This window comes from Aythya ferina (genome assembly GCF_964211825.1).
Source record: "Aythya ferina genome assembly, chromosome: 15".
NCBI lineage: Eukaryota > Metazoa > Chordata > Aves > Anseriformes > Anatidae > Aythya > Aythya ferina.
The window spans coordinates 2083203-2105033 of record NC_140314.1 but is presented as its reverse complement, the minus strand read 5'-3'; the positions used below and the strand labels follow the sequence as shown (position 1 = coordinate 2105033).

Sequence of the window (21831 nt, the reverse complement as noted above, 5' to 3'; positions counted from 1 at the left end):
TGACTGTATTTAAAAAAACCACTACATGCAACATATAATTTTGTTGCTATCATAATTAAGAGGTATTTACACGGGCTCACCAACCAGAAAACAGAATCTGTTACTGTAAAATTCCTACGTGCTGTACAGAACAAAATGAACTCAGCTAAAACCATGCAGTCTGACCTTGCAAAGCCTTACTCATGTGAGCAGTCTCACTGAAATCCTATGAAATCCTTGGGATTACTTGCATAGAAATGTACTCCTTGAGGAGGTAAAAAAAATAAATTAAAGTCTCCTAGCAAGGCACCATTTAAATACAAGGAAAGGGAGCAAAGGGAGCAAGAATAAAAAAAATCGGAGAACAGAAATCCTTGGTCAACATATTTTATTCTGAGTAGCCTGTCTCTTTCAAAAGCGTTCTCCAAGTCACTTTTTGGCACAGAAATAGGCTGAAGTAGAAAGAAAACGTAACACAGACTTGATAAAAAGCAATTTTTAATTTTATCAAATTGATCTGTACAAAAGTTAGCATTGCTTAGTCAGAAGCTAGTGAAGAGAACAGATAAGTAACAGCCAAAGTCTTTCAAACTTTATACAGAAAAATAGATTGCATAAAAATGAATTTTCTGTATTTTCCCCCGCCCCCACGACCCCAAAAGGAAATATGCAAAAAATATTTTTAGAAAAAGAGTAGGAAATGTAGAAAAGGTAAAAAGATGATAACCTCTGAAATGTGTTTTTAGATTTACAAAGTTTTTAAAGGCACAAGTTACCATAAAATAGATGGTTATTATATGCTCAGCATACAATGGAAGAAGTAGAAATATATCAATGAAATATTAGTCTAAAACTAAGTACCTAAATTTTTTTTTTAGTGGAGAAGATTTTAGTTTCACAGCTTGATGGATGATATCTGGTCCCTAGAAGCCAAAAATCAAAGCAGAAGTTGATAATTCCTCATTAAATTACATCTTCCTATAAAGTAGTCCTGGTTCTGAAAGTGTACAAAGATCCTGCAATGCCTTAAATCCAATTTGAACGCCTGAAAGCAGGTAGCCAGAAAAATATCTTGCTGTCTGCTCCTTTTGCAATTGTTTTAGCCTCCGAATTTAATTAGTAACTTTTGCAGCAAGCCCTTAGCGTTGCACTTCCCTCCCTCCTTATTTTACATTCCCATTTGAGTTTCCTGTTCATGACCAGGTCTGCGTGAGGCAGATTTGTTCAGTCCCTCTCTCAAGCACGACTGCTGCAGCGGTTCAAAACAAAAAAACCCAAAAACCAAAGAAAATCTAGACTCATAACACCATTTTATTGTATCATCTCCACTATTTTTATGCTCCCTCCCCACCCCATCTTTAAAATCTTTTAAAATTCTACTTTTTGCACAAAATTACTTCATTAATTAAAAGACAAAATAATACAGAACATAAATACATATTTAACAGATTTAAAAAAAAAAAAAAAACACTTTAAGCTTCCAAAAACAAAACAAAATGTTAATTACAGCCAAACCTTGCTTAGAAGAACTCTTGACTAAAAAACAAATACTTCAGACATTTAATTGGTTGGTCCCACCAGACTCGTTTGTTCCCACAAGATTGTTACACGGAATCGCCGGGTTTTCAGTTTTCAGATGCGTTGGTCCGAGTGAGTTCTTGCCCTCAAGGTTGGTCCGTTTCTCACATTGCAATAGACCCTTAAAGTCTTGAACATCTTTCCTTCCCCCCCGCCCCCCGCTCCATTTTTGCACTTGTCAGCTTCCATGACGAGAAAGTTCAGTTCAGTCCTCACAGAGGAGTCAAATGGTTCTGTCCTTCATTTATTCAAAAGGAATCACCGGTCCTTTACTTTTAATTTTTTTTTCCTTATTTATTTAAAGAAAAATAGAGCTCTGTCCTTTCGGAGAGTTTTGAAGCAAGGGGACATCCAGTCGCAACGAGCAGAGTTCCCAGTGGCTCAGGAGGCACTTCGGAAACTTATCGCGGCACTCCACGTTCGTCTTCATTCCTTCATTAGTGCATACGCTGGGGAAGCCCTCGGGGGCTCCACGCATCCTTTAAGGCCTCGTCAGGGTTGTATAGACCGGCTGGTCCCAGTTAGCAGTGGGGCTGTGGGCCGGCGGGATGGACAAGCCGTTGAGGATGGGCGTCGCGTAGGGGCGCCGCGAGGAGTGGAAATAGGGATACTGGTAGATGCTGGAGGGGTAGCCGGGGTAGGGGTTGTAGTAGTTGGAGCTCTGGAGGTCCGTGTAGTCACACTGGGAGCTGGAGAAGGAGGCGGCGGCCGTGGCGGTGGAGGCGGTGGTGGCACAAGCCTGGGCGCTGTAGGAGCCGTAGTCGGAGTGCGCGGGGGAGCCGTGGGACTGGTCGCTGTAGTGGCTGGGGCTCAGCTGCTCCGTTTTGATGTGCGGCCTTTGCTGGCCCGAGTCAGCAGACGACGGCGACGCCGAGGCCGGGCTTTTGTGAGTCCACACCTGGTTGGCCCCGCCGGTGCCCGTTGCCGAGTGGGAGTAGGACGCGCCGTAGGAGCCGGCAGCAGCGTTGGGGCCATGGTCGGCTGGCATGGCAGCGTGGCCATTGAGCGGCAGGTACTGGTCAAACTCGTGCACATCGAAGGTCTCCATGTTGTTGATGACCTCGCTGCTCAGCTCCGAGATGTCCACGTTGCTGAAGTCAATGTTCTGGCGGCCGCTCTCCACGAGGCGGCGGCCCTCGTGCTTCAGCTCCTGCTTGCTGCCGTGGTGGAGGTCAGTTTTGGGGGTGGTGGGTGGGGTGGGTGGCCCGTGGGTCTGGCCTGAGGACAAAGGGACAGCAAGGCTTTAAGGAGAGCAGCCACAAAATACCCAGTGCCTCCATAAGGACAAAAAACACTCATTCTTTCCCCCCTCCCAATAGGGAGAGGAAGAAATTTAAATGTATAGCCCCATGTTAGAAGTGGCTGACATCCCCCTGCGACCATATCCTCAGGTGGGATAAACAGCCTGCAAAGCTTGCAGCAGGGAGATTTTGGGGAGCAGCACCCCACGGAGGTCTTTCTCTGAGGCACAACGGGACAGCCCCACTGCACAAACCACCCCTCGCCTGAGAGAGGAACCCTGGGGGACTCAGAGGGACCCCTCGAAGTGGGCAGCCTGAAGGCAGCCCTGATTTCCTGGAGCAGAGCAGCTGTCCCTGCAGTGCAGGAAGGGGCCAGATCCCCAGCCAGGCTGGGCGAGAGCGCAGACGCGTCTGAAGCTGCAGGACGTTCGCAATCCTCCTGGAATCTGTCAACACGCACCCAGTGCCAATTCACAGTGCTGCTGAGAAGCAGGGAGATTTGGGGGGATGCTGCATCTATGGGGCCCACTCCCCAAGCACCCTTCACATGCTAAATGCGTTATTAACCCTATCACCCTGCAATTGATTTCCGCCCTCCTGGTCCTGCTGCAAAACTGGGGTCCTTTAGCACTTTGGGGATTCCTATTGCACAGTGGACTACATGAGCACTTAGTAACTAAAACTGTGGCCACGTTCACAACCTGGTGTAAAACCACAGCTCCCAGGGCTTCAGATGCGCCCAGTCCCACCAATATTCCCACATGAGCTTGGGGGCAGATGAGCCTGTGCCTGCTGGCAGGTTCGGGTCTCAAACCAATGTGCCCAGGACCTACAGGATTTTTGCCCACAGCGCCCTTTACCTGCGTGATCGCCGTGGTGGTGGGAGTCAGCCATGCCCCCCAGCCCGCTGTCCGCTTTGTAGATCTGCGTGCCCGCATGGTGGCTGAGCTCAGCTCCGGAGTCGGAGTCACTCTGCCCAGCTTTTACACTTTTCCTCCTCCGTGGCTGGTATTTATAATCCGGGTGATCCTTTTTGTGCTGGACCCTGAGCCGCTCAGCTTCTTCCACAAAGGGACGTTTCTCATTTTCACTTAACAAACTGGTTGGGGGTTGATTTTTTTTTTTTTTTTAGGTAAGGAAGAGAAAAAAAGTCAAAATTAACATCATCCATAGAAGTTTTTAAACTATTTTCATACTCATATCCCTGCTTCCCATGCACTGACCAAAAAGGTCATTGCAAAACAAATTTGCAGTAGCAAAAAACCTAAATCATACTGCAAATAGGTATTAAATTATCAATTATAGAAGTATGAAAAAAGCATCCATTACAGATAGATATCGTTAACCAGGCAAAGCAAAATCTTAAATGCCATTTTTTATCCCTTAGCCAAATATTATTCCTATGTTTGTCCTACAAATGCTACCCCCTCGCCACAACCAGCAGCGCTGCCCATTTCCAGCTTTGTTTAGTCCTTACAAAGAAACCACGAAGGCAACAGCAACAGGATTATTTCTTTTTAAACTCTCCCCCACCCCGATCTCTCTTTGCAAACTCCTCGGGAAGGCTCAGCCCGCATTGGGAGCATCTCTGGCTCAAGCGGGTGGGAGAGATGCGGGTTTGGTGCAGTCAGAGCCGCTGTAACACGCGGTAAAGCGCAGCTCATCGCGAGCCCTGGAAAGCTGAGCGCCCAGCAAAAAGTTTGCATCAGTGGGTAGCGCTACAGATAACAAGGGAAATGAGAGAGCAGATTAAAATTACCGCTAAAGACGGGCTTGCTTAGTTTTACAGCTTGTTAAGCTGCAAGCAAGTAAAACCAGACAAAAAAAAATAGGAAAAAACATCGTAAGAGATGCAATAAGAAAAAAATCGGAGTTTCTCAGGGACGGGGATGCTGGAAGCAAGGGCAGGAGGGGGCCGGGGCTGCACATCCCGGCTGGGGCAGGGGAAGTCCGAGGGTGCCGCAGCAGGGGCAGAACCCGCAGCGGGCTCGGCGCAGCGCCCGGCCCCGCAGCGGGGTTTTTCGGCGGCCGGCAGGCTGCGGGGGGATTCCTGCGCTGCGCTCCGGAACGGCTCGAGAATCCCCCGCGGGCAGGCAGGCAGGCAGACAGACGCGAAGGAAAGGAAAAAAAAAATAGAAAAAAAAAAAAAGGAAGAAGGAAAAAAAAATAAAAAAAAAAGGAAGAAAAACAAGCAAAAGCGAGGGGAGGTCGGCGGCCGCGCACCCCGCGACGAAGCCCCTGCGGGACCCGCTGAGCGCTGCGGGGCGGCTCGGGACTCACCGCCAGAGCTTGCCCAGGGTCTTGCTGAGCTCGGCGTTGTGCAGATGCGGGTACTGGTCGGCCAGCTTCCTGCGGGCGGCCTGCGCCCACACCATGAAGGCGTTCATGGGCCGCTTGACGTGCGGCTTGGCTTTGAGCGATCCGTTGCCCCGCACGGGCATGGGCACCAGGCTCCAGTCGTAGCCCTTCAGCACCTGCGAGACGGCGTCGCGGATGCAGGCGGGGAAGCGCTCGTCCACCTCGGCCGCGTCCACCTTGGCTCCCAGCGGGGCGGCGCCGGGGGGGCGCTGGGTTGGCTGGGGGGCGCAGCCCAAGCCCTCGGAGCCGGCGGGGGACAGCGGCGAGTCCGAGTCCGAGTCCACGTGGGACATGGAGCTGGTGGTGCCCGCGGGGCTGCACGGAGCCTCCAGCGCTTTGTCGTGCTCCTCGGTCATGTTGAGCATTGGTGGCCGCGGGAGGGGCGGGCGGGCCGGCCGGGGATGGGGGGCGAGCAACAGGGTGGGAAAGGGGAGGGGGGCGCGGGGCTGAGCCGCCCCGAGGGCGACCGAGTGCCCGGGCGGAGCGGAGCGGCCGCGCACCCCACCGCGGGCTGCCGAAAGTTTTAAAAAATAATAATAATAAAATGGAAAAAAAAAAATCGAGAAGTGGAAAAACGCAGGAATAAACGCTGAAAGTCTGGGATTTCGGCAGGAAAAAAATAAGAATATTGGGAAAAAAAAATAATAAAGGAAATTGGAAGTCTCGCTGCAGTCCCGGCGCCCCGCTCCGCGCCCCGCGCCCGCCGCCGCGCTCCACGTCCAGTGCGAAGCGGGGCCCCTGGCAACAAGTGACTTTAAGGCGAGGGCGAGCGGCTCCTCCCCCGGCGCCGCTTCCCATTGGCGGAGCGGGCGGAGCTCATTTCCATAAGGGGCGGGGCCTTGCAGCTTGCCCGCCCTCCCGCCGCCCGGGCCCGGTGCCGCCGCTGCCCCGGGGCGCTGCGGGGGCTCCGCGCTGCTGGGGGACGGGGACGGGTTGCGAGCCCCCAGAGCCCCCCGACGGTCCCTGCTCGCCCTGCTGCACCCCCTCCCGAAGCCAGCCCGGCTTTTGCAGGGTTTTTTGGGAGCGTTTGGTTCTCGTTACCCGCCGATCCTGCCTCTGCTCGGAGAGAAGCGGCTCCCAAACCCCGGGTTTAGCTGCTGCTTCCCCGGGAAAAGCAAGATTTCAGCGTGAAGGGCAAGATTTACAGGAAAAAAAAGTGGATATCGGGCAAATGCTTCGAGTGTTTCAGCGTTTAAAAGTAATGGGAATGGGGGGAGCATGTTGTTTAATTGCTGGAGTGTATAATCAACATAAAACATGTAAACTTGAAATAAAGTGTGTGCTTTGAGTTTAAATGTAACGCCGGCTGTGTCTGTGTGTGCCAGGACGTGCGTGTCGCTCCTAGGGGAAAACGCGTGTGCTCCGATAAAGCGCAAAGCAGGATTTTGTATTTTTTTTAAATTTCCCATTTCCTTATTAGTAGAATCTTTAAAGATTTCAGCTTTCGGTTTCCATAGCCACAAAGCGAATTACCTCTGGGCAAAGATTTTTTAAAAAAATATAATTTTATAAAGTGTCACTGAAAAACAAAAAGCCTTTAAGCCCCAAGCCATGCTACATCTGTTGGCCTTGCGAGCGAGGAGTAACCGAAGGTCTCTTCCAGGGCACAGGCCAAAGCTTAATGAGGTTGTGGAAGGGTTTCTGTGTCCCGGGGCTTCAGACCGGCGGTTCAGCAGTGCTGCTGGACGCTTGGCAGAGCTTTTCTCAGTTGACAAATAAATAGCGTGCATTTCTGTAATGCCTGTCACTGCGGGATCTCATAGCTCATAGCGCTAAGATTACCCCACTGCATTTCTATGAGTCAGGTAAATTGTATTTCATTCATTTCAGGGGTGGCTGAGTCAAAGCAACGATCGCTGCTCTCAGTGCCTCTTCCAAAGGCAGCCTCTCCTGCAAGCGTCTTCCTTGGGAGATTCGAGCCTCGCTGTGTGGCTGGGGCTGTGGGATAAGCTGGTGGCGGTGGGGATGAGAAATGGGGCTCAGATCCTCTCCTCCCTGCCTTCAGTTATATGACACGTTCCTGTAGCAGAAGCCCCCAAGGACAGCCGGGACTGGCGATGTTGGTTTTTCCCCCCTTGCGTGCTGCTGCCTCGCACAGCTCCCCGGCTCTGCCCCAGGCAGGGAAGTGCATTTCCCAGCCCACACGCTTGAATTCCACTTTGTCAAAAGCAGGGAGGAGGAGGATGAGGAGGAGAACTCTCAGGAGCTGCTTCCTCTTACTCCGGAGGTGGGCAGGGGGAAGAGGTAGTGCCTGGAAAATGGGCAGGGCACGTCCCCTGCCTCATGTCTGCTTTGGGGGTCTTGCAGAAACCATCTCATGTGCCAGCAGGAGGAGGGAGCTGCATTGCCCTGCCTCAGGCCCCCCTCCGAGCCACAACGAGTGGGTTCAAGTGGCATCATTTGTCTCATAGGGGCTCAGGCTGAAATTTTGGGCGACAACGGGCCCATGGAGTTTGCACAGGGATGCACAAACAATGGAGCTGTGGGACAGGTCCTGTGATCCAGAGCTGGCCTAATGCTTCTCTGTCTTGCCCCAAAAAGCGGTGGTAGGGCAAAGATGCAGCAGAGCTACCGAGTGAAGCAAGGAAACTCTGCTGGCTGGGAAGGGCACAGACATCAGAAGAGAAAGAAGGGCACAGCAGGGACAGAAGTGACAGGTACAGCCAGGCTGCAGCTTCAGTTCCGCAGAAAGTGCGAGCGTATTTTTATCTTAGTGATTTTGTTTGCCGGGCTCCTGCTCTGTCCTGGTTCACGCCCTTTGGTCTTAACCAGAAGGGGTTATTTCCTCACCATCCCATTATACCATGCCTCAGCGGCCAAAGAAGAAACAGACCGCACAGCCTGCTCTGGGGAGCTCGTGCTCCCTGCTCGGGGGAAGCGATAGGATGAGCGGCTTCTCAAATTTCCATATATCTTGTCACTGGCGGTCATAATTTACATCTCGATGCTCTCTGGACAGAGAGTAATGTAAGTGATTCTTCCAACCAGCAGCTTATCAGTCTCGCAGCAGCTGGGAGTGACAGCATTTGGTGCTGGTGTCTCCTGCCCTGTTTTTAAGGTGATTTGGGTTATTCTCTGACTCCCGTCTCAGCTCCTGCACAGCCAGCAGCAGCTCTCGCAGGAGCGATCTCCGCAGCTCTGCGGGGATGGCTGTGCTGCGAATCCCACTGCGATTTTCTCTGACGTGCCAGGAAAAAGTTCCCAGTCCCAGGAATGAGAGTTTGCAGACAGAGGGAGCGGTCCCCAGTCCCAACCTCGGGACCTCCAGGACAAGGGTGCAGGTCAGGGAGAGAAGCACCAACATCCACACTGCCCAATGGAGGCTTAAACAGAGCACCTGAACGGGGTAAGCTTAAGGATTTGGGGTGGAACAGGGAGATAAAGAAGCTGCCTGTTCTTGGCAGAGCAGGCACATCAGGCACCTATACATGTAGGCAATGTTGCTTCATTTTTTCTGAAGTCTGACACTGTCTCCAATAAAATTCCTGGCCAGCTTGCACCAGCATTGCTTGGGATCAGGCATTAAATACCACATCTGTGTGCTTGGCTCCATCACTTTGTCACTTGTCCCCTGGTATCCCTCAGAATCACCATGGGCCAGGAGCACCCTGACCTCCCACCCCGGTTCCTCTCCTCTATACCTACTCTTTCTGCAGGAGCACTCATGTGCCTTGGCTTCAGACAGTCAGTGCCACACTAAAACAAGGGAGAGGACATTTTGTCATCTGTGTAAAGCAGGGAAATTGTTTTCAGAGCGTGTGGGAACTGTTGCACTCGTTGGGAAATGCTCTGCAATGTGCACTCCCTCCCTGGCCGGGGAGGCCCAGCCAAAAGGTGGGCTCTATCGCTCCATCTGACCAAGTGGCAAAGTTATCATTTTTCAAAAATTGGCTACCTTTGAACTGCGAGCAGGTTATACATGGGAATTTCAAAGAGCAAATAGAAAGGGCTTTACAGGGAGAAGAAAAAACAATCCCTAATCAGATAAGAGTAACCTATGCATCGTGTTAAAATAAGACTCTGACATCTGCAGGATTAATGCTCTGCCCAGAGGACACAGCAGTTCCATGGCAGTTCAGAGATTTCTGTGAAACGAGGTTCAGTCCTTCTCAGGAAAGCTACTGATTTCTAACAGGGAAAAAAAAAAAAAAAAAAAAAAAAAAAAAAAAAAAAAAAAAAAAAAAAAAAGATCTGCACTCTTTTAACTTGAAATTTTAACTTTCAGTTAATTTTAATTAAAATAGCATCTGAAGAGCAGAAAAGCTTTGCTCTGAAGAAGAGCCGTAGCACTGTGTCCAATCTTACACTGTGTGCTTGTGAAGGCTCCAGCACACAACCGGTGCCTGCTTGTACAACTCTAAGCCTGGATTTATATTGCTCAGCTGCTTGCAGATCAGTTTTGTTCCAAAATTTGTCATCCATTCGCATGAGATGAGCCTTGTTGCTCTGGATAATTTGGGAATCTAAGGAGTCAGATCCATTTGGAGGGGTAGAAGGGACAGAACCTTTCTGTAAATTTTAATGAGCGCTGTGGGTATTTGCTCCTCAGCATTTCCATAGCTCCCACCGCTGTGCTTAGCTGTGCTCACAAAATTCTTGGTGTCACCTGCACAGCAGGAGTGAAAAATGACCGTGTGCTCCCATCTGAGTTACCGCGTTCCAGTCACTGTGTGCTCCCACCACTGCAAGAACAAGTTTTTATTGTGCAGCCTCATCCAGAGCCCATTATTAGAGACATTTCTGTGGATTGCAAGGAGCTGGGACTCGAGGCTCGCATCCCAGTGACTGGAAGCAAGCTTGCACCCCTTGCACAGCTGCTGTAGTCTGCTGAGAATAGGGTGAAAAGAGAGAGGATTAAATATTAGTTTAATATTAGTTTTTACTGCGTTAATGGGGTGCTGAGCTCATGTGTCCCTCCTTTTTCTGGACAGGAAAGGTTTGGCAGCTGCAGGACAAAGTTAATGCAGGAACATGTCCCCCAGCAGCTCTTTCCCAACCCGCGAGCGTTTACCTGGCGCTGATACAAGAACCTCTGCACACCTGCACTGGGCAGGACTCCACTGACCTCTCTCCTGCTTAAAAGGCAAGTGGAGAGGAGTGCACGGGATTCCTACGTCCTGTCCTAGGTTTCAGCATGGCAGAGACATTAGTGAAAAAGGAACTTATTTCTAGAAAGCTTTAATTTCAAAGGCAATGAGTGCTTCACGAAAATCTTTACATGTTACGTTTGGCATAGAGGGGAATTTCTGCTAAAATAAAATAGCTCGTACTAACAAATGCTTTTATGATTATTAATTTTTAATATCCCAGGGGGAAACGTTAACGAGTGGCTTGTTCTGAGTTTTCGTCGTGCAGCTCTCACAGCCTGCTGTTGCACACTGGTGCTGGCAGCCACGGACCCGGCGGTGAACGCAATCACAAACCCGAAAGGGACAGCCGTCTCTTTCGGTCTCCAAAAACTTGTATGTGTAAAGACCAAAACAGCAGAAAGGAAAAGATATGTCAAGGTGTAATTCCTGTTCAAACATTCTAAGATACCAGTAACATGGCAAAATTTGGTTTTGAGTGATCATCGACACTTTACAATGACAATCACAGTTTAAAAGCCAGGTGATGCACTAGCAAGAGATCTGTTCCTTCTTCTTGCAGACTAGATGTCATTTTTTTTTCAAAATAATGGAGAACCGCAGTTTTATCAGTTAGGATTACTGTGATTATTAATTGTTTGTCCTAGAGTACCGCTTAGGAATCCCACTTCTGAATCAACACCCCCTTGTTACAGACGCTGTACAAATACAGTAGGAAAAAAGTAATTCTTCCTCCAAAAATCCTTTTCAGTCCTAATCCTGCTAACCCTGGAGTTAAAGATCGGATTTCCACAGGGAAGGATCAGAGATTTTAATGGAAAAAATATTACCGCTGGAAAAATCTTGACTAGTGGAAGGAAGCTCCCAAATTCTTTGTGAGATCCCCATCTCCCATTTAGTAGACACAGCTGAATGCTCAGTGGGATTGTGTGTAAGAGTATTATATGTAAGTGAATGTATGTTTTCTTTAGAGGAGTCCCCAAATGTTAATGCTGCTTTACAAAATAGTTATTTCTGCACACATTCGCTTTCTCTGTTTTATTTAAACCCAATTCCTGGCAGCCAGAGGGGGGAAAGACTAGACCTGAATGAACACAGAGTAATTTAGGGTGCCAGGGACAGCAGGGTTGAGGTGCTGGTGGGGACAGCTGCTGGGTGCTGTGACAGTAAATGCTTGTTTCTCTGTCACTTTTGCAGCTGTTTGGAACACAGCAAAATAGGGTCGGGCGGGGGGACGTGGCGGCTCGCATTTTGTTGAATGAAGATCAGCATCAATGATGCCTCTGCGCCTGCCTGCGGGCCTGACATTTATGAATCACTTTCCCTTTGAGACGAGGGCTCAGAGCCTCGCTCTTAAATATCTCGTTTGTGTTACTTGCTTGGTTTTTACGTTGTTTTCTTTTATGATACCTTTGTTTGGAAAGAGGGAATGCAAGCAAAAATCACATCGTGAAAATAAAAGCTAGTAAAAAAAAGTGAGCAGAAAACCAAACACAGATGACAATCCACACAAAGCTGCGTACCAGCCCGAAGTGCAGAACGGAGAGGAGGTAATTTAATGTTGTAATCCACCATTTTATTGCGCGCTTTCCTTTATAGCTTGATCCATCTTCCAGTAGAGCTAAAGGGAAGGCTTCTATTGCCTTTTATGAGAGTTGGATCAGCCCGTTAGAGTAACAACATTTTTATGCAATTTAATATACTTAAACTTTGCAGCTCGTATCGATGCAAGGCGCCGTTGACACACGACGTCCCCCGAGTGCGGGTCGGTTTCGTTTGCTGCTCCTTGCCGCTACTGTCCCAACCTGCGCATCTGGCAGACCTCAGGGCGATCTTTTGCAATGGAAACCAACCGCGTTCAGCATCCCCTTCCCAGCTCCAATTATTCCCTTTTTCCTAAATCTTTAGTCTAAGCCCTCCACTTTTCCTCAGTAATTTCCTCAATTATCCAGTTTGTTTTACAGACATTGCCATTTAACGTGGAATTTGCTGTAAAAGTTTCATAAAGACCTCACAAAGGAAACCATTAGCTTACATCTATTTAAATTTATCTAGCCAAACCTTGTGGCTAATCCAAAGGGAGAGCGAAACTGCAGTGTACCCGCGGCCTTTAACAAATAGCTTATTTTTCTTTGCCTATACAATGCACTATTATGTCGTGTGTGTGGTGTGTGTGTGTTTTTTTTTTTTTTTTGTAATGAGAACAATGCAAGCAGCAGTGATGGGAAACTGGAAAAACAAAAGAGGCATTTATAAGGGACTGGTTTACAGTCTGAAAAGCATTGAATAATGTTACACCTGATAACAGATACTTTCTCAGAGACCATCGCGCAGTTTAGCTGTGCGGTATTTACTCAGGCGGGATGCACCTCTAAAAGCATTGATCACGACTGCCGAGGCCACTTTATTAAAATGTTTTTGGTTAAAGAAAAACACGCATAGCTCAGCACAGAGCCAAGTGTTTGGCGGCTGTAAACTATACAAAGTAGAAATCACGGCAGCATCCGAAACAGCCGATGCGGCAAAGCGGGAGGGATTTTTGGTGAAATTGTGCACGGGGCTGGGTGCTGGGCGTTATGGGGACAGTGGGTGAGCTGCAAATTGGGGCTGGGGACTGGGCTGGTGTGTGGCCCCGGTGTGTGACACTGAGCCGGGTGTCACCGGCATGCCTGGCACCGGCTGCTGCCATCCCTACAGACCACGACGGAAAAAGGGGTTTTAGAACCACAGACTCATTAAGGTTGGAAGAGACCCCCCAGAATCATCTGCTCCAACCATCACCCTACCACCACCGCCACCCACTAAACCGTGCCCCTAAGCACCATGTCCGAGCCAGCCCCTTCCCCTTTGCTCCTTTTCTGAAAAAAAGTGGCCACTTTTACTCCTTTTTCGAGACTTCCTTCCTCATTCCAAACGATCAGAACACCCAAAACCCCATTTTTATCCCCATTTCCTTCTCCTACCACCCCCCACCCCCCCACACCCACCACCCCCGGCGGGGCTGCGGGGCCGTGTGCGCGGGGGCACCTCCACCCCCGAGGACCTCCGGGGGACCCCCGGGGACCCCCGAAGACCCCCGAGGGGACCCCCTTAGGACCCTTTAGTGCCCCCCCGGACCCCTTCATGCCCCCGGGGGCGGGCCGGCCGCACGCATGCTCTCTGCAGGCCGCGACATGGCGGCGCCCAGCGCGGCGCTGAGGCAGCGGCGGGCGGCACCGGGTGGCGGCGGCGGCGGCCCCGAGGCCCCGGGGAGGGCGGCAGCGGGGGCAGCGGCAGCAGCGGGGGCAGCGGGCGGCGGGGCCGTGCCGCCGGTATCGCCGGGCACCTTCTGGCTCACCCGCATCGTGCTGCTGCGTGCCGTCGCCCTGCTGTACCGTGAGTGTCCCGGGGCAGTGCTGCTTTCCGTGGCTCCTTCTATCCCGGGAGAGAGGAAAAAAAAAAAAAAAGAGGGAGCTGGATCCGAAATGGGGGCTGCTCGCTCGCCGGGGGTGGCACACGGAGCCCTCGGTCCCGGGGGTGTGTGGCCGCAGGTCGCCGTGGTGCAGGGGTTGTCGCCCCGGCTCAGCCCAAAGATGCCTCGGTTTTGGGGTGGTGGGGTTTGGGGTGCTTGGGGGGGCAGAAAGGGGGTGTGGGGAGAGCCCCCTGCTCTAAAAAGCAGGGACAGAGCTGGGGGGGGTGCAAGGAGAGAGCCTGCACTCAGCTTTGGGTCTGAATGTCCTTTATCAAGAGGTGTCATGAGCTGATGCTGCGAGAGAAACTCATTTCGAGGGATGCTGGAGAGCTAAAGTGAAGGAGCTGCACGCAGGACCAGAGGATGACGGCGTCCTTTGGTGCCATCGCTACCCCGTTTAAGGTGGTGAAGCTGCTTTTCCTCCTCAGCCCTGTGCGTTTGGCTCTCCTTTTGGCAAGCAAGGCGCAGAGCCGTGCTCCGAGCCCGCCGCTGAAAAAATATTCGCAGCGAAACCCAAACTGACATGTAACACGCTACATTACAAATTTTAAACTTGCCCCAGATTTGTCCACAAAATCGTTAGGATTTGTAGGCTGCCAGCCTGCTTGGATTATTTTGCATCAAAACCATGCAGAAGTTGTAGTTTTGTATGGTTTTGACACGTGCTCTGTTTCTAGTTTGGTTTTAGCTCTCGGTGAAATGCGGGGTTACGACTCTTTCAGTCAAAATGAAAGCGATTCTGATATTCCCCCGTGTGTAAATCCAGACTGCTGAGTTTCCCAGAGCTCAGTTTGCAGTTTCCTTATGAACAACTGATCAGCGTCCTCCACTGCATGTTCTGTGGAGGCTGCTGCTTTCCGATGGTGGATTTGGGGTGTAAATGTATCGTGTCCTGGAACAGATACTGCCCCGTAGGCCGGCGGTGTGTTAGATGGGAAGAGGCAGGAAGGAGGGAGCAGGCGGTGGCTGCAGGGGTGGAAAGTCATTGAGGCAGGGGATGGGAAGGAGCAAGGCTGATGAATGGGACCTTGTGGTGAGTGGGAGACCTCATGTGGGACAACTAGAGTGGTGAGAGGTGAGGAGCAAGCATCGTGTTCAGGGTGATGCGAGTTACAGCATGGAAATTTAAAAAAAGGGCACATGAAAGCAAGAGGAGGAAGCTGAGGTGGAAGGCTGCTGACTGAATGCATGGTGACAGCAAATAGAGGGAGAAGAGGTGGATTTGCTCAAAGAGGAGATGAGTAGAAATGTCTGCACATGGCAGGAGGGAACCCCAAAATGCTTTAGCAGTCCAGAGTGTGAGAACCCTTTTGAGAGCTGTCCTTGGAGGAAGGATTGCAGGTGCCAGACGCAGAGGCTGGAAGGAACAGGGTAGGAGGCTGGCTCCGTCCTTTATGATGGAAGAGGTATGAGAGGAGAAAAGTTTACCTGCTCGTTACGCAGCTTGTGTGTGATTGCAGTCAGGTAACAGCGATTTCTTGTTTTTGCTGAGTAACAGCCAAGTGACCCAAGGCCAGAAACGTGGGCTGGGTTTGAGACAGGTCAGATTGCAGCTCTGGCTGTCACCTCAGTGTTATAGGGACACCAGCACTGATCTTGAGGTGGGGGAGATGCCACACAGCCGGGACCTCGGTGGGGTAGGAGCTGATTGATGTGTCTGAGGTGGGGAGACCACGATCCGGCAGATTCCTCTGTCAGAGGCTGCAAAACCATGACATGGCTGTCAGGGTGGGATGCTCTCCAGGGAAGGTGCGTTGCCTTTTGATCTCTTCCGTGAGCCTGGGTTTAGAAACAGCAGAAAACAATTTTAAGCCTCTGTGCCAAGCACCTCTTCCACTCTCTTTTCTGAAGATGGAACCATTTACTCTTGACAGATTATTTTTTTTTTTTTCCCAGACGTGGCGATCCTGCACACACCGAGTCTCAGACTTGCTGAGGAAACGGTTGATGGCGTTGTGACAGTTTGACATTCCTCGGTTGTGGGATGTTTTTCCCCTTCTTTCATTTCGCCCTTCTCGGTGTAACCCTTTCATTCCTGCCGTGTTAGGAAACAAAACCTCTGGGGGGGGACCTTGTCAGGGAGAACAGCCTCCCCGATGGCTGCAGCTCCTGCTTACTGTGGAGCTTACTACTGAGTGTAAAAGGTGGGATGGGAGAGCGAAGGACCCCGTGGATTAGTAGAGAGAAACGCTATTTGGGGTGACAGTGACGTGGAGATGACAGGCCTCCAAATCACGCTTGGCAGTTCTGTCCCTCACCTCCTTCCCTGGTGCACAAATTTGCTCCTGAGGTGCTGCTTTGTTGCCTGCTGCAAGCCCAGGAGATGCTTTCCCTTTGGATCCTTCCCTCTGGTAGGAGGACAGGCAGGTGTGAAGTGTCCGTTGTGCCCTCCCTCCTCCCCTGCCCCCTTTGGTTTTTAACAGCTCTCCACCTTTTATTTTTTTTTCTTTGAAGGGGGTTTCCAGAAGCATCCAGGGCCTGGGAAGTCCCTGGCAGAGCGGCTGTTGTCTGAGAGGCAGGTTGGAGATGGGAAGGTGGAAGAGGATCTGGTGATTCGCGGAGGCCAGCGACCAAGCCCGCTGCTGCTTGCAGGAAGGGGAAGGAAGGGGAGAACGGGTGTGAGCTGGAGGTGCTCAGCGAGGTTTGCTGCATGAGAGGAGGCCAGGGGGGTTCTCCAAGCTGAGGGCTAACACACATAAAGTGCCTCTGTAAGTCCTGTGCCCAGCTGCCCAGACACCTCTCTGATCTGTGGAGGCATCTTTGTAGGGTGCCGCGTGCCAGTTATGACCTGGCAGACTTCCACAGCTAAGACCTGTCTTCACGGGCTAATTGCAATCTCTAATTCATGGGACAGGGAGCCCTGGAGAAATGCGGTTTTGACATTTGAAGTCTTCCCATCGTGGTCCTGTGCTGCGTGTTCTTTATGGCAGGGATTGACATTTTGTACGTACAGAAAGTCTTTGGGGTCTTGGTGGAGGCGCTGTTACAGGTAAATAGCTGGTCCCAAAGCTCTTGACAACAAATGTGTGTTATTTGCTCCCTTCAGCCTCCTTCTAAATCATTTTAAGTGCCCTTTTTTGGATGATTACTATCATCAGATTCCAGATGTAGAAGTTGAAGTAATTAGATACCACCCTTACCAATTTCAGCCATGCTTTGTAGAACGCTTTGAAATAAAAGCTATTATGTAAATACAGTTTATCTTCCTTCTCCTCATGTATTGTTTAATAGTAGTATTTTCTTTCCCCAGAGCTAGGACTACAGGAGGTTCATGCTACTCCTTCCTCGCTCTGAAATCTAAAGCCTCCTCGGGGGAGTTCGACTTCCTGCAGGTTCCTGGCTCTCTCCTGGTGTCCTTCCTCCCCTCTCTGCCGCCTGCCCTGCTTTCCCTTGCTCTTCCCTCAGTTATTTGAAGAGGTTCCCAGTCGCTTTCAGATTGCCTAGCCAGGATGCTGGTATAGCTTCTGACACTTTCTCTGCCCTGGAAGGTTTTATTTCATTGTAGTGCTTGTAAGCAAGTCCGCACAAAGGCAGGATGTTAGCGCTGATGGCTAGCGAGCTCCCTGCTCCCCTTTTAACTGCACGAGAGGGCCCAGTAAGCGTGGCAGAAGCAGGTTTGGTTCTGATCTAAGCACTTGCACCGTAGGAAGATGAATTAATAGCAAGCAGGGATAGTTCAAGGGAAGCGATAACAAGAACTGAGGAGCGATCCTGTCTCCCAGCGTGCTGCTTGCCTGGAGCTGCTCGGGGGAGAGGAATCCCACAGCATCCTTTGGCTGCAGGCTGGATGGCTGCTGGTGTGCTTCTGAACAGCCTGGGTGCTGTGAGGGAACTTGTGAGCAGCATCAGAGCCCAGCCTGGTGTGTTTGCTTCCTGCTATTTCAAGCAAAGAGACAATGGGGAGGTGTGCTCTTAAAAAGCCCCCAGATACAACCACCCCAAAGTCTTTTGCACCGCTGCTAATGGCAATAAAAGAAGTAAGAACGGACTTTGTGTGCTTACTGGTGGCTGTAGGATTGCAGGATGAAAAGGGGTTGCTTGATTTCATTATTCCTCTTTGCTTAGTACTGCACGTCCTTGCTTTTGCGTCGCAGAACTTTGCTGGGGAATTTATCCATTGAAAACCCTCATAGCAGCGAGGAGACCATGAATATTCTCCCCGTTTTTCTTGTCGGTAGTACAACCAGCATCCAGCATAGGGCTTTTTTTTTTAATTTTTTTTGAATGCCTCGCTGGGTCAAAGGTGCACTTGATATATGGCTCCAGGCAGACATTTTTTTGTGTGTAAAACGTAGTTTGGTTTTCATGCAAAGCTCTGTGCTTTTGCTTCATTTCTTCTTGTGGTTTGGGTTTTAAGCAAAAGTTGAGACTTCTTTTAATGGTGGGGAGAGAAAGCCATATGACCGGAAAGTCTTGGATTTCACATCTTTAAATCTTTACAGAGCATGAAGAATGGGATTCTCTCATTCTCCTACCATGACAGCCTGAGCCTGGACCTGGGGAAAGGAACTGAGGTGACAGGGCAATGTGGATAGACCAAATCATTTCAGATGGGTGACTCCTGTGCTGCATGCTCCAGTTGTGTTTATTGGTAGCATGTGGCTTTGAACAAGGAACGCCTTCAGCTGGAGGAGAGAGGAGCCTGGGAGGGGAGAGAGAAGGTGGAGGGTGGGGGGGGGGAATTAATGGAAAAATACAGTAAAGCACCTTCCGAGGTGAGGATAAGTAGCGAAGGTCTATTAGCAGTTGGTGACAATTTACATGTATTACTTATGTAAAGATCAGCTCGCAGCAGGTAGAGGAGCGTGCTCCCATGTGAGCTGTCAAAGGCTCCGTCTGCCTCCTGAGTGGGAGGGAGCATGGGAGTCGCTGAAGCCGAGCGTTTTTTTTTTCCCCATCTGCAGAGGAGTGAATAGTCTGAAGAAAAGCAAAGTGCTCTGGGGAGAAAGGAGAGATTGGCACGGGTGAAGGCACCCAAATCCGGGCAGCACTGGTAAAAAAAAAAAAATAAGTCCAGGTGGCCAGCAGCCACTGGGTGGTGGGGAAGGTGACAGGGCTTTGTTCTGGGTCTGGAGAATATGAGACGTGCCCAGTTGTGCTGGGGGCCTGCAGGGGACACCCCTGGATTGGGAACACATCCATAGCCTCACATCATTCCCATCAGTGATGCAGGAAGGGATAGCTATGGGAAAACAGCAGCTGCTGCATCCTGGCTGGGAAAGCGTTTCCTGAACTCAGGAAAAGCTCCCTACTCAGTTAAACTCCTTCTGTGAGGTGGTACCCAAAGGTGAGAGCCAGTCCGAGGGGCTGGAGGGCTCCGGTGACTGGCCCAGACCCTGTGCCAGCTCACTCCGTGCCATAGTGCTGATGGGGAGCCCACTACAGGCTCCCCAGTGCCGAGCTGGGGTGGTGCTGGTGCTGCCAGCGAGTGAGGGCTGGGGCTGGGGATGGTGAATGCATTGCCCAAGGGCTGCAGGTGCAGGGATTCAGCTCACTGGGGAAGCAGAAGGTGTCTGAGCAGGGTGCACAGGGCTGCAGCTGTGGTGCTGAGGTGCTGCCACTTGCCTGGCCACCAGCAGTGCCTGGAGGATGCTGGCTGCGGGTCCAGGCTCCTCTTTTCCTTCCAGCAACCCTTTGGGTAAGACCCGACTTGTTTGGAGAGGCTGCGGGGAAGCAGGGCAGTGCTGGAGTCCCTACAACAGCCCCTGGGGAGAAGCAGGGGGAAATCAGAAGTGGGTAACCTTGCCCCCAAGCCCTGGAGGCAGCACAGCAAGCCTGCCAGGCAGTGCCCAGGTGGAAGCGCGCTCGCTGACCATGTTTTATTTACCTGCAGGGAGTGGGAAGATGGGGAGTGGAAAATCCCCAAATAAAAGGCCAAAGGTGAGAGCCTTCAGAGTAGGGGTTAAGGAAGAGGAACAAAAGCACAAGCTTTGGGGGCAAAAGGGACTTTTTCTTCTGACTAAACCAAGATCAAAGTGAAGATCCCTGGAGGGATCCTTCCCTGGAGGAAGCAGTATCTGTTATAGTCGATTTAAGGGTTCAGCTTCTGGAGAGGTATTCAGGGAGACGAAGCACTGACAAGCTGATAGAGAACTTTTTTTTTTTTTTTTTCATCCCTGCTGGGTTTGTGCATCTCCTGCATTGTTGAAATCCTTTGCAAAATCCATCTTTATCTTCCCCTCTTGCATGTTTCTGGACGGGTGACATGGGAACTGCTGCCTACAGGGTGAGGCCTCTTGAAGGTTTAGCTGATGCCACGGCAGGGTGGGTCTGGATGACCTGCTGGTGGGATTTGGGAAGCAAATGGGATGTATCCTCCAGAGGTGCTCCCGAAGATGCTGGAAATGAGCAGGAGCGTGGCATGAAGCAGTGGCTTGGCCTGGGGAGGTCCAGGAGAAGGAGCTGGGTCAGGGACAGACCCCAAAAACCGTGTGAGCCATGAGTGGCGCTCACCATCCTTGTACCCCAGTGGTTCGGGGTGATGGATCCAAGTGTAGGTGGGTCTTGGTGAGATCTGTTGCCGATGGGGTTTAGCCCTGAAATCCTTGCATGCAAAATACCAGCAGTGCAGCATCTCAAAAGCAGTCGGTGTTCAGAGGGAAACTGCTCTGGAGCCCAGGCTGTGCAGCCCCTGGATGTGCAGCTCACGCCAGCCTATAATGCACTCGTTGCTGCTTTCAGACTCAAAAAGGCTGTGCAGTCTTTTGTACATACAATTTCTTCAATTGCTATAGTTTGCTTTTCCTAATTTGCCCTTTCCTTGTTTATCTTGCATACTGTACAGGGGTCTAATTTAGATTTTTTTTAAGGAAAAAAAATTGCGTAGCAGTTATGGGTTGGGGCAGCAATTTCTGTAGCGTTTCGAGGTGAATTTGATTAGCACTTTTGGAAAACTGGGCAGCAGACTGTAGTGCTAATCAGGGGAAGTCAAGCTGTGGAGTTTTAAGGTATAGTTGGTCTTTTTTTTTTTTTTTTTTTTTACCCAGAACTGAAGATGTTGTCTGAGGCTCAGAAGCATTGTTTCTACTGGTTTTTATGTGTTAGGCTTTCTGATTACACAGCTGTGCAGAACAAAGTATTGGTAGAAAAATACAAAACACAGAACATTTAAAATACAGAACATTAAAATCTAAGATACAGAACGTTCAATTTGCTGTACAAACCCGCTTCCTTAGTGCTGCAGACAGTTTGTTCCTGTCCATAATTGAGTAAAATATTCTGTGAGTCTTTAGCAGTGTGTGAAGTCCTTCGTGGTGTATAAAAGATGGGTAGAAAGAGATGCAAACGCTGAAAGCCTCAACTTTGTGTTGATGCTGGGACTCAGGACCTGCTGACATTGGTGGGAACCCTCGCAGTGACCTCGGGTCTGTGGGATTGTGAGTTTGTGGTGACTTCACAGTGAGACTGGAATAAATGCTGTGTGCGGGGAGGTGCAGCAGGTGTTATGGGGATTAGCTGTAGCCCGTGGGAGACTTTCCTGTGTGTCTGGGGGGAAACAGGACATTTGTTTTCATTCCCTGGGGCTGCAGATTGCTGGCCTGACTTGAAGGAAATGTGGGTCCAGGCCTGAACCCGGGGTGCTGTTTCACACGGGCTTTCTACTGGGGTTTCCAGTGAGAGACAGCGACCAGCCGAGCAGCAGCATGTTTTGATTGCAGAATGACAGCGTTCAGATAAGGAAGAAAACAGAATTGATCATTAACGAAGGAGAGCTGGGGGGAGATAAATTAGCATTTTGTAAGACCTCTGCTACTGCTGCGTGTGACGTGGCTGGTGTTTGGATAATGCCTGCGACGTGGGTAAGTTAGCTGCTGGGAGCAAAACGTGTGGAGCCTAATCAGGAAATGTCGGCCTTCATTTTTTTCCTGAGAAATGGAGATTACTGCAGTTGCAAACTGCAAATTGGTAACTAGAGGAGATGCCTAAAATATGAGATAATCCCTAGAAGCTGACCAACTTGCTCTGTAGAACATCAAATTCTAGGTCTATAATCTGTAATTAAATTGCTTATGTGCTGTTAAAAAAAGCATCTGGCTCTTCTAAGATTGTCCAGTGCAAGAGCATAGATCCTATACAAGACAACCATAGCGACATGTAAAAAGTAGCAATTTAGAGAATGGGAAAATATTAAATCTTT

At 50.3% G+C, this 21831-nt stretch overlaps 2 protein-coding genes across 4 annotated transcripts in view; one reads left to right on the top strand and one right to left on the bottom strand.

Moving 5' to 3' along the window:
• Positions 1-460: 460 nt before the first annotated feature.
• Positions 461-5867, bottom strand: SOX8 (SRY-box transcription factor 8). Its single transcript, XM_084537447.1, has 3 exons — positions 5079-5867; positions 3659-3897; positions 461-2775 (listed from the first exon to the last, which is right to left on the bottom strand). Exons 1-3 carry the CDS (start codon positions 5519-5521, stop codon positions 2039-2041), a joined length of 1419 nt encoding a protein of 472 aa, XP_084393573.1. The 5' UTR covers positions 5522-5867; the 3' UTR covers positions 461-2038.
• Positions 5868-13448: 7581 nt separating this feature from the next.
• LMF1 (lipase maturation factor 1) overlaps positions 13449-21831 on the top strand; it is a 190680-nt gene continuing 182297 nt past the window's right edge. For 2 of the 3 annotated variants that reach the window (XM_084536873.1, XM_084536871.1), the window contains exon 1: positions 13449-13618. The gene's annotated coding sequence lies outside the window, so the exon portion shown is untranslated. Of the gene's footprint in view, positions 13619-21476; positions 21494-21831 lie in introns of those variants that run through there. The other variant, XM_084536872.1, reaches the window with a different exon arrangement.